At 36.1% G+C, this 13,342-nt stretch overlaps 2 protein-coding genes across 3 annotated transcripts in view; one reads left to right on the plus strand and one right to left on the minus strand.

Moving 5' to 3' along the window:
• LOC106622168 (tight junction-associated protein 1) overlaps positions 1-13,342 on the plus strand; it is a 135,479-nt gene that overhangs the window by 119,779 nt on the left and 2,358 nt on the right. The window lies entirely within an intron of this gene.
• Gr77a (Gustatory receptor 77a) lies at positions 6,930-8,224 on the minus strand. Its single transcript, XM_070111301.1, has one exon. It carries the CDS (start codon positions 8,082-8,084, stop codon positions 6,930-6,932), a length of 1,155 nt encoding a protein of 384 aa, XP_069967402.1. The 5' UTR covers positions 8,085-8,224.

A 13,342-nucleotide genomic window follows, 5' to 3' on the forward strand; every position in this document is an offset into this window, starting at 1 on the left:
AAATTTCCCATAGATTTTATGTCTAGAGATTGTTCAGGCCAATCCATAACGTTAACTCCATTGTCCGAAAAACCTCTTTTTACTAAACCTTAGGTGTTTTGGTGTCATTGTATTGTTGACATACCCCATGTACCCATTTGCTAATGAGCAAAATATAGCATTCTTTTTTGAAATATTTGGACGTAAAAAGCCAGGATAACACACCCCCACCATAATACAGCCACCTGCACTCGTACACATTTTAGTGGTATATCGTGGATTATAAAGACAAATTTTCGGTTTTCCCAACCTTTACTTTGTTTTCGTCTGACTAGAGCACATTTTGCCACTTTTTGACGTGTTAAGCACCTGAGCAATCTTTGTGAAATTTTGTGAACAATGAGCGTTAGCTTCTCTGCCACCTTTTAAGATGATCATTTACATAAATTTTTTTCAACTAATCTGCGCCCAACAATAAGTGAACACGAATACAAATTTAATCAGAATATTGAGTATATAACTATATTTGTGCAGTTTGCCAAGAGATGGCGTAACTTAATTATAAAAACATTGTTCCAATATTCGGAACATGCATTAGAAAGCTACTATTCTTGTGCTTCTTTTTCAGTATATGTCATTTCATGTCAATAAAAATATTTTTCATTCAAATATGTCAAACTTTTAGCCTGCTAGAAGTGTTTTTGCGGGGAATTCTTCTTCATTACTTCAATATGGTCGTCGTTTTTACAGTGAATATGCCAAAATTGGTTTGCACGATTTAAAAGCAGTGACTTCGGCTTGAAGGATAAAAAACGACATGGGTGACCAATAAACCAAATCAACGGCAAAGTGAAAATCAAGGAGGCCAAGGTAATTATCTGTAATTTGTGGGATCAAAAGAACGTGTTGTATTATGAGCTTCTAAAACCGCCGATAACAACTCATCCAACTGAAGCGGCGATTGAAGAAATAATTTTCCATTATGATAACGCTCGGCCTCATGTTAACCGGTTAAAAACTATTTGGAAAACAACGGCTGGGAAGTTTTGCCTCACCTGTCTTATAGACAAAACCTTGCTCCTTTTGACTATCATTTCTTCCGGTCATGGAATCTACAAATTGATAGAAAGATGGGGAAATGTTGTAGCTTCAGCTGGGTATTACTTTGAATAATACTACTTTAAATGATTTTTTTTTTAATAAACGTTCAAATTTCGGAAGAAAACTAACCAACGAATACAAGTATATAAACCCAAAAAAGTTTAAATATACGGGAATATGCCAACAATATACGATACTTCGTACATTTTTTCGATGAAAATAAGAATAGATCGTTTTACCCACGGCCTACGACGGTTTTGATTTATATTAAGCGTTTAGCTATTTTAAAGTTTGTTTTGAGTGTTCCTTACTGAGTATTTTTAAGAACCGTGAAGCCCACTAATCATTTCGTCAAAGCACTAAATAATTCTCGTAAAAGGATCTCAACGAATTTAATTCAATTTACACTTAACTAAAGTGACCCTATTGTTTTGTTCATAACTGTATAAAACAATCTCTCGGTGACATACTACTATACATGCCAGAAATAGTAGTAATATAATTTTGATTATTATATACGAATACATAAGCAATACTGAAATATTCAAATAAAAGATTAGAATGCGCGGAAAACATAAATTCGTTTTCATACCTCATTCGCTATGAGTTACCATACCTCCCAACGCAATTACAATCACATAAGATGAAGGAGATCATTAAACTGTTTTTTATTACACAACATGTTTCATTTATAATGACTGCAATAAACATTTTAGTGAAGGATAACAATAAATTTTATTAAGTAACTTTGTCATATTGGATAAGTATGAGCAGATAATTTAAGATTGTTTGCAAAATTACAAATATCAAACGACGTTCCATAGCAAAGAGACCACATATCATAATAGAAGCATAGCGTCGCCCAATCTTATGTTGTTGTTGATTATCAATGCGTAAATATAGTGCAAAGTCTGCCAACTGTATGTATGTATATGTACAATTTGATTCGTCGCATCCATATGTAGCAAAAGAACAATGAAGCAGCATATAAAAAAAAGAAGAAATTCTTTAATACTGAGTGCATTAATTAACGATTAGTTAGAAAAAGGTACTATTAGATAATATTTTGTTTTTTAGAGCAAAGTTCAAATGTTGACAGCTGCCATTGAGAGTTGGCACACACAACTGTCACCATGTATGTACTTATTATAAACCATGCACTTAGGCTCGGTTGGGTTAGAAGTAGAAGAACTAAATTTCGAAAGGTTCAAGAAGAGCCCCATCTAAAATATATATGTAGTATATACAGGGTTTAGACCGGCCATAATGTTACAGTCAATGGGGAACCGTATAGAGCCTCGAATTTTGATGTGGACGACTTCTGGTTCCATTAAGTCGGCGCTAAATGCCATACAACAACCGAAAACACAATTTTTGAAGGAAACTTTTGTGACCTTCAAGATCATGCGATTTAACACGCTGGACTATGTTTTGTGGGGTTATATGAAGTCGCTTCTCTACACAGATAACCCCAGACGACTGACGCCTTAGAAAATAATGTTCAGCGCGTTAAATTATATGCGCTTTATTTATTCTTGTAGATATATGTAGATACGATGGAAGGGATTTGACGACCCCCAGTTTTGTGTTCACTTTCAATTATGTGTTTTGGTTGTGTTAATTAAATTATATATGTATGTAGATATAACCTTACCACGGTCTCCAGTTGTATTTCACAGCAAAGGCTGCTGCATAAGCTACGAGGAAAAGGCAAAATAGTGCTGCTTTCAGCCACAATAAGATTCGTAGCACTAAAGCTTTCCTGCATGACATACGTGCCCCACATAATTATGCAAATATCTGTAAACATAGTAAACACTTGAATCACACCCACAAAGTTAGGTGTAGAGCACTTGTCTTTCGGGGTTATAGTGCCATCGGTCTTAAAAATACCAGCCTTATGACTGCAAGTCAAAAAATAAATCACAAACAGCTGGACAGTACACATCACTATAGCGAAAAAGACATAAGCCAGCAATGCTGGACTGTAGATCCCAACTAGCTCACGACCCAGCTCCGTATTTCTTTTATGCAAGCGCTGCAGACGGCTAACGACCGTGCTTAGGCACATAATCCGATTGCGTTCATTGGCATTGAGGGGCCACAGTTCCTCTAAACGCGCTTTAACTTCGGCGAGAGCACACTGCAACAGCGTGTTTATTTGTTTACCATAATTGGCGACTCTTAAGGAGCATATGTAATACAGCACCACTAGCATTTGTAAAATCACCATACAGCAGCAGTTGAAAATCAGCGAAGCGAGAAGTTTCGGACGCTGTGTGGCCCGTTCCCTGCGTATCACATATTCCGTCCACACGAACGGGAGGATTGCGTTCACAACTTTTGCGCACATTAAGATGCAAGTGGTAAAATCGAGTCGATGTAGGCGTGCAACTTCTGCGCTGTTCATCCTCAGGTAGTCTGTAATCTCGAGAAGTGGTATTTGCAAGCGCAGTAAGCGGTTGAGGAAGCGAATTAAGCGGCGTTGCCGACAACAGTTGATAAACATTAGAACAGTGATGATTCCTTGTATTAATACGTACCGCATGTTGCCAACAAATGCGAGGAGTCTGGTTAATGTAAGGAAATGCATTTCTTGAAAGAGTACGCGCAGAACGAAAGGAATCGCTGCAATGATCAGAAACAGCAAAGCTCTGCTGTACCACTGAAGAGCACGTGAGTGTCGCAGGCGAAAGTGATGTGGCTGATGCCTGGTTAGGCGAAGAGCTTGGGCTTGGCACCGTCGCAAGTATTTAGTTTTCCGTTCGTATTTAAAGGTCGTAATGCCTATGACATTCGAAACATAGAAAACTCCCAATGCGAGGTAATAAATGAAACGTGGCTGTAGGACGATACTTTCTTTCCGCAGTTTTTCTGTTTTTCGAAATCCCATTTTTAAACCCCTCTGTTTTCGTGTGATTTTCTTTGAGCATTGATTTGCAAAGACTGCAGCGATCACACGAGCTTCAAATTTATATTTATTCTGCCCTCTCGATTTTGGTTAATATAATATATTGCGAAATTTGCAACGTGATTAAGTGCTTTGGGTGCGCATAATTGCTATAGCTGCGTGGCACAAGTATCACAGAGTTCGTACACAGCTTTATTCTAAAATACCTACTAGGAAGGCAAGCGGCTGTGAAAAGTTTAATAAATAAAGTTTTCTTCACAAAAATGGGGTAGAGGTCGGTTTTGATGAAGACCCTGAACCAAGATCGTTTGGTTATCCAAACAATTTTATATTTACTTCTTTATAGTTTGATTTTATGTATATGTGTCTGAAAAAGTTTTCTAACTCAAAATATCTTATTATGAAATGGCATCATGTGACCGGCCACATGATTTTCTTCTATCGAATTATTTACTTATGGTTTATAGGACCCGTTTATATCAGTAATAGGCTAAGAATATCATATTTATATCAGAAATACCAAATGCATTTTGTTAAAACATTTACATGTGTTATTAAATTTTAACAAATAAATATAAATCACTTCATGAAGGGTATATTCCTCAAAATACTTCAATAAAATTAATGAATATATAATTTAAATATATTACGGATATTTTATCTGAGCTAGTTGAGTTCAAAGAGTAGCACTTATTTAAACATTTTCACAGCAACAGAAACCTATAATTTGTAGCTCGACAGTGACCACTTTAAATAATTGGTCTTAGCTTTGTAATTTAATGGAAAAGTGACAATGTTTAATTTTTCACATTTATTAACATGAAAAGCATGAAAAGCACGTACTAAGAATATTTATAAATTATTTAATAAATATATTTTGTTATATGGAAGAGGACTTAGGTTGAGGAGAGGTAAAAAAATAGCTTTCCAAAGTGAATTTAAAATTTTTGAATCTAAAATGTATATTTGAAATAACAAATAAGTCTAACTTCTGTGTAATATTAAGATATTTAATTAAGACTGACAGCCAGTGGCTGAGAAGAATATCCAAAAATATAACGGAAATACTCTAGTTTTTTTACTGTTGCTTAAAAGTTCGTCCGGATAAATCGTATAACCTGTTTGAACAGTAGGTTAAATTGAGGAGAAAATTAAAAATACTATTATGTAAAGCGACTAATGTATAGTTGCCGCTCTACTACTAATGTTGATTATATAAGTATTTGGTATAGCATATTGCTAATCGATATTATAGAAAATGCGAGAATTTTATATTAACCATAAAATAATAATAATACAGCGGATAGGTATAATTTTAACTAATACATAGAAATAATAATGTAAAAGTGGTCCGAAATCGGCGGTTCCGACAAATAAGCAGCAACTTGGGGAGAAAAGGACGTGTGCAAAATTTCAAAATCGATTTCTAAAATTGAACGTATATATTGTATATATATTTTATATGACCTCACACCTTTCTTTCAGGGTGTTACCGAATTCGTGGCAAACTTAATATGCCCTATTCAGGGTATAAAAATTCGATTTCACAAAGTGTTTAAAGAACAAGAATTTATTTAGATAAATTTTGGTAAATTATTCAATTAAAAACGTTCGTAAAGGAACAAAAAAATAAATAATTTATCTAATATGGCATTCAACGTTATCATACATACATCAGCCAGTCGTCATGGATAAAACTTTGGCATATAGATGCAGTGCGGCTATTAGACCCGCCATATATACTTGTATATATAATATGTAGACATATTCATTTTTATTAAATTTTTTGTGTGGTAGAAGTCGCACGTGGTTTATTTGTACGAATCGGTGAATTAATCTTTTTACAAATACCTATTAAACTGCCATATAAAGAAGGCCATAAGCGGCTTATAAACAATCAACGAATTTATTTTTGAATTGTCTGAAAATGCAAACAGTCATAGCGGGAAAAGTTAAAAGCAGCCTTATCAAGCCTTAAAGGAAGCCATAAATTTAAGACCAAATTTGTTCGCAAAAATATACAATGCGTGCTTAAAAGAAGGGATGTTCCCCGACCCATGTAAAGTTTAACGATTGGCTCTCCTTTTTAAACCAAATCAGCCCCCGGAGGAAGCACCTTTATACCTCTACCTCTGTGCATGCTTAACATGATTGGTAAAGTGGACGAAAGCATAGTAAGAAACCACTTGGTGGCAAACGGTGCCAAACCTCACCCAAAGGACGGTGGACCCACAGACTGATGATTCGTGGATAGACAGATGCCATTAGAACCAGGATTTCCACCTGACCCAAATATTAAGTTGGCATGGGTGCTCTAGAAGCTAACTGTACAGATTCCATCCGAACTGTCCGACGCATACATAGTGCATAGAAGACTCTAAACATGTACATATTCTGTTATTACTCTCGCATTTTTAACACAAAAACAAAAACTATAATCGGTGGTGGTTTTACGATGGAAAATTTGAAGACACGCATGTTTCTGTTCCCTAAGAACTGGAAAGCTGTCAGCAAAGCGGAAGCCTCAATCATGTCAAAACTCAGACATACACAGCTGATTACGTGGCCGTCTGCCCATTCCATGAAAGAGACTTAAAATGTCTTGTCACTCACAAAGTAATACTTAATCCGGAGGTTCTGTGGGAGAGATATGTGAAAAGAGTAGGTCAGGTTTAGCGAACACTCCGCACTCCGGCTTTCGGTATTTCCCCTACTTTATAAAAACAAAAAAAACCCACCTTTCTCTCTGTATGAGACGAAATAAGAATTTGCAGTAGTAGTTGAAAGCGATTCCCATATCTGTCTATAAAATCAAAAATACTACGGATGCTTAAACACTGCATTTAATTTTGCATACAGTTTTTGCCGTTACATTATTTACTTTACGTTAGGTTTACTGTTTCAAAAACGGTAAAGGAAATGAAAGCGTAAACTACTATCATTTACTCACCGTACGGGCCAACTGTGCATCGCTGCAATGGCGGCACATGGCTTGCAACAACGGCAAACGAGCACTACCTTCCGCCAGCACGACACGTGTGGCTTGTACACGTGATTGCAGTTGATGTGCTGCACTAACAACTAAACACATGTCACTGAGCAGGCCGAAGATATAAACAATAGCCCATGGATTCCATCTTATTCGACAGGGTTCTCCTAGTCTGGACGGCGGTGGCGCTGATTTAAATGGAAATGTAGCATGACGGCTGCACGATGCGAAGTAGAGCACGAAAAACTGCACAGTGCATTCGGTCAGCACGAAACCAAGAAAGGCCACCAGCTGAGGTCCATAGAGGCGCGACAGCGAGCCACTGATTTGTGAATTTGTCTCGTGAACGGAACGCAGTCGCTTTATTGTGTACACCAGCGTGTGAAACTGATATCGACTACGCCTATTGAATGGCCGTGAGTGTACCGAATGCCTAGCGGCTTGTTGAAGAGCTGTCCGTAATAGTATATTTACCTTCTTGCGCTGCTGCGTCAATATTAAGGTGTTCAAAAAATAATTACCGAGCGTTAACTGCAAAGCCAGATGGCAATAGTAGAGAATGAGTAGCGCTACAAGGTAAACGGGACGATGCAGCACATGCTCTATTCGTACAATGAATATAGTCCATGTGGGTGACAATAGTAACGGTATCAGCTTGAAGCATAACATGAGCGTCGTGTATCTATCATATTGTAGTCGCGGTGGGATGAATCCTGCGTTGCTTCCAAGCTGGCTGGCAATCCGGCTTATGCTTAACTGCAAACGCAGCATGCGATTGGTGCACGTGATCAGCTCCCGTTGCTTGTAGTACTGACGCATTAGCGTGCCGATTACGCTTATGTGCAGGAATGTGAAACGGCTGAAACCGACAAACGACAGCACTACTGAGTTGCGGAGAAAAGTTTGATTCAAGTACATTGTATGCGCCACAAAAGGCACAGAGAGCGTTAGGATCAGCAGAATGAAGAGGCTGTAGTAGCGCAATGGACGCGAAAAATACACTTGAGAGATTTGCGAGTTTAACGGTGGTCGAGATTTCTGACGAAGTTTAAATCGCTGACAACGGTGTTGATGCTGCCGTTCAGGACGCTTTTCATGTGGCATCGCGCGTTGGTAAATATGAGCGGTAATACCCAGCCATGAGTTTACGCGGTGGCCACCTTGAAGTATACAATCCACAATGAAGTTTCTGTTGAAGTAACGTTGAAACCGGCACACAGATGATTCTGCCGTTAAACAGAAGTTCTGGATTTTTCCATTCGCTTGTTGCTCTACTACTGCTTAATTGTCATTGTGTTCTCGCTTTTAATAACTGTTTCAACGGTTTGTTAATCGCTGCAATCGAAGCGAGTTTTCAATATCATTGTTAGGGCGCAATGTGATTGTTTTTGTAATTGCGTTAAGTGCTTCGTCCATAATTTATGTGTGCAAATGTCGTGACTCTTTGCCGCTTACTGATTGTGGGCTTTCATTGCTGCATTTTAAGGCTTTCCAATCGATTAACCATGGTTTGCCCCTTTGCCCCTTTATAACTCCATTGCAGACAATCGTACACTTTTCAATGTTGATTGAGCTATTAATTCAATTAAGAAAATGAAACAAAACTATTTATTACATTACACATTTGAACACCAGCGAAACTTCGAAGCTTGATTTTGGTTAAGTTGGGGTACAGGTAAAAAATGTGTTTGATATTATGTGCAAGGCTGATGTTATCCGACAAATTGAAGGGTCTACAACTTTTAAACCGCAATTTACTTAAATATATACATATGTATGGGCCAGGGGTTTTATAACAAAATTTTTCTAGCTTATATCATACGTAAAACTTGTCGTATTCTAGACCGCAAAGGAATAACATCGTCCATGGTAGTTGCACTAAGGCAAAACTGCCCTGCACGAAAATTGTTACGATTATTAATTTTTTCTCGCGGGTAATGCATTATGTTAAAGTTAAATTTAAGGCGCATATTTATAATAGCTGAATTCGAATTGACAAGCTTTGGAGAGTAGCGAATTATTATCAATCGAAAGAACATTCTTTGGAATTTATTTTTTGAAGATTATCTCTTTCAAATGTTCGCCGCGGCTACGTCTCAGATGGTCCATCCGTTGTACTTAGTTCGAGTCGTTAGTTGACTCGTTCGAGCATTTCGAGTCGGAACTGGCGAATGACACGCGTGATGCTTTGCTCCAAGGCCTAAATCGAAGCAGGATTGCCCGCATAGACTTTAGCCTTTACATATCCCTACAGGCAAAATTCTAACGGTTTGATATCACATGATCTTAGTGGCCAATCGACCGGCCCAAATCGTGAAATTATCTACTCACCGAAGTGTTCTCTCAATAAATCCATTGATTGATGCGATGTATGGGGAGTGGCACCGTCTTGTCAAAACCAAATGCCGCCGGGATCACGGGCTTCAATTTCAGGCATCGAATAGTCAGTTATCATGGCGCGATAACGGTCAACACGGTAGTTTGCTATCTTATTGCAATTGTGTTGCGTTTTTCTTGTTTTTTTTTGGGTGAAGAAATAATTTTTTCGCCCAATATAATATCGTTTCGTTTTGTTGCGAGTACCGCCCACCAGGTCGAGGTTAAAATATTAAAATAAATATTTGCATCTTCATTTGACACAGAAATTTGTCATTTGAGCCATTAAATTGGCCATAAAATTGGTCTAAAATAGTTCAAACAAAACTTGATAGTATTGAAAATGGTTTGTATCACATTAATGAGTTATTCGCACACTTTCTGGTGGTTAACTATGTTGTTGTTTCCATAAAAATTGTTGACAAGCAGGTGATGCGAAGATAGCGAGCAGAGTAGTAGTGAAACGAAGTCAGCTACAATATATATAATATTATTAATTCAGAAGCACAAAAGTATTTGTGTATTGAACTATTTAAATAAATTCCCAAAATATAAGTGTACAAAGTTCTCACTGGGTGGCTTTATGCAGGTACGAATAGTTTGGTGTATACGATCAATCTTAGTATATTTTTCCGTTAGATATTACATGTGGATCAAGGCTAAGTTATGCGTCGTAGCCGTTTACTGGGCTTGCGCACAAACATTTTAATGATATTATTTAAGTATAATATTATATAACTTAAGGTTACATCACGCTTCTTAAACTCAATTATAATCTTAATATATAAATAAATTATATACAAACAGTAAAAAAATTTATAATAATATAATAGAAATTTCTAATATTTTTAATACTTTAGATCATGTTTTTATAAAATGCCTTCTCACCGCTTTTTTTCAATCGTGCGAAATTAAAAACAAAAGTTCTTTGAATTTATCGAATATAAACAACAAAAGTCATAAAAAATAAGATATTTTATGATTTCGAGGCATTATTTTGTGAAAAATATAAAGGATTGTAAGCATTTTCTTTAACGATTTACGGTTGGACTTTGACCTTGAATAACTTTTTAACGAGTCGACTTAACAAAAAATCATATAGGATCGTTAAAAAGCCTTCAATAATAAATTTTCATTTTCACTATACAATAATTTGTTTAAATAAGGTACATTAAATATCCAAACCAAATAAAAAAGATTGTTCAATCTAATCACAAAGCGCCATCTGTTAATATTAATATTAAGAGCTCAAGTTTACCCGAATTTTTGTTTGTCATTTCGGACGATATTTTCACGGTATCTAATAAAAAGAATAAAAAGTTTTTTTAGCCCATCCTAATGAATACGTTGGAAACATGTGGTATTTGGTACATGCACTTTTGGAAGTATTAGAACATTAAATGTGATATTTTTTAAATTTGTATACTTGATCATATGCTATATACAAGTATAAAAGTCTAAGTTACATAGAATAATCTGAATGATGGAGTTATTATATTTGTGTATCTTTCATATTATATTAAACTTATAAGAAAGCAGTCATTAACATCATCGTTGTTATATGGAATAGTTCCTTGTGTAGTAAATTTGTGTTTTAACTTAAAAGTTGTGGAGTTCGAAACTGCAATGTTCCCATATACTTTAATGAGCTAAGGTTCAGTCGTTTTTGAGATATGTACAATACATTGCAGAGTCCGTCAAGTCCCCTTTTACTACCATATGTTGAAGGCATTTAAAATATTTAAAATTTAAATATGCCTTTCTGCAATGCGACAAACTTTGACTTTTCGCTATTTTGGAAAGTAAATCATTGAAATATCGGCCGACGTCGCTTTAAGATGATTGACAAATACTACAAACTTACTTATATGGTTAATAGTCAGAATCCAAAAGTTGCACTTAATAAGATATTTTGTAATTTTTCCGGACTTTCCATTCATTGTTGCGAAAGTTACATATACTTGAAATATGCAGAAGTATACGTCGTATACCAGGTGTACCGGTATGAAATTAGTTATTTTTTGTGAAAATGATATATTAATTTTGAATGTGAAAGTAAAAAAAATGTATTCAAAGTATTGACCATTGCTTTTTACACTTTTAGACCACCTTTCTGACAATTTTTGGACACCATGCCAATAGAAATATTCGTCTTTCGAAGCAAACTAATCAGACACCCAATTTTCAACTACTGCGTAGTAATCGAATTGCTGCTCAGTCAATGCGTGTCCCATCAATGAAAGCAAATGGTAATACGGAGGATGGTGAATACGGCGGATGGGGTATCAGCTTTCCGCCAAATGCTTTGATTGTATCCTGAACCGATTTTGCTTTGTGTACAGGTGCATTGTCGTGTAACCAAAATACTTTGCCGTACCTTCTGGCCCATTCTGGTCTTTTTTTATCAATGCATGGTTCAAATTGATCATTTGTAGCGATTGGTACTAACAATTTAACCAGGTTTTAAATGCTCATGATATACCACACCCCTCTGATCCCAACAAACACAGAGCATTGCCTTCTTACCGAATCGTTCTGTTTTTGCTGTTTATGTTGATGGTTGTCCCGGATTAACCCAAGATTTTCTCCCCTTAGGATTCTTAAAGTAAATCCATTTTTCATCGCAGGAGACAATTCGATGCAAAACGGGTTTTCTTTCGTGTCTTTGAAGCAAAATTTCACAAGTGTTTTTTCAGTTTTCCATTTGTCTTCCATTCAATTCATGTGGAACTCATTTTCCACACTTTTGGATCTTTCCCAACAACAACATTGGCAACATTTAACATGGGTGCCATTTGGTTATGACTCAAAGTATCATCTTCAACAATATTGCTTGCAGCTCGGCGTCTTCAAACTTTTTTGGTGGCCTTCCACGTTCTTCATTTCTCACATCAAAATCATTATCTCTGAACCGTTAAAACCATCTTTTGCCTGTTGCTTTTGATAGAGCATGATCACCATATGCTTCGACAAATATTGGATGCGACTCTGCAGCACTTTTATTCAAATGAAAACCAAAAATTAATGCTTTCCTCAAATCCTCACTTTCCAGTACAAAATCAACACAATGCAAAATTATGATGCTATTTGTTCAATAACTGTATTTGTTCATGCCAACCAAACAGAAAAAAGTTAAGGCTCGTTCACATTGTTCAATGTTGCTTACAAACACATTTGTATGTTATATATTCCAGTATACCTGGTATATAAATGCAATTGTAATTGTAATTTTGTACACGTCCCTCCTCAAGCATCTGCTCATTTGGTGAAAACGCCGATATCGAACTACTATAAAATATAGATGCCATACTTATAGATCCAAATTAATTTCTTGAAAAGAAAACTTTTTCATTTCACAAGATGTTTTTAACACAATGTTACAATCTCTGAACAAAGCGTTCAGATCTGACCATTATAGTATACACCATAGAAGCCCTACAAAGTTACCGATCAAAATCTTTTTTCCTTATTAAGGAAAACTTAATTAACTCGAATTGAAGGCTGTCTATATCAAACAATGAGGCTAGAAAAAACTAGCGAAACATTTTCTGTTGGCGCGTTACATTTTCAGATTTGGTTGCTAAAAGAAATGCACCTGTGCCGAAGTTAGCGTTTTTTCTTTGTTTCTTGGAGATAATTTAAGCGAATTTTCACAAATATTTGTCGTTTAACTATGTACCTGATATGACAGCGCAAGCCGGGTATTCCAAAATTACATGCTGGAAGCAAAAACTAAATCCCATCACTGAAATCACTGCATTCATACATACATACATAAAATATATGTTAGCAAGCATATTTGCCAAATCTTAACAGCATATGTACAGAATCGTGCTTATGTCATATAGTATATGAACAGCAACAAATAATTGGAACTCCATGCCGAATGCAAATAAATAACTAGAATTAAATTCAGCCCATTCGAAAGAAAAGTGACAGGCGAACTGACGCCAATTTCAGAAACAACTAGCTGTAACACGAGGCAA

Source organism: Bactrocera oleae, chromosome 6 (assembly GCF_042242935.1).
Source record: "Bactrocera oleae isolate idBacOlea1 chromosome 6, idBacOlea1, whole genome shotgun sequence".
NCBI classification, from domain to species: Eukaryota; Metazoa; Arthropoda; class Insecta; order Diptera; family Tephritidae; genus Bactrocera; species Bactrocera oleae.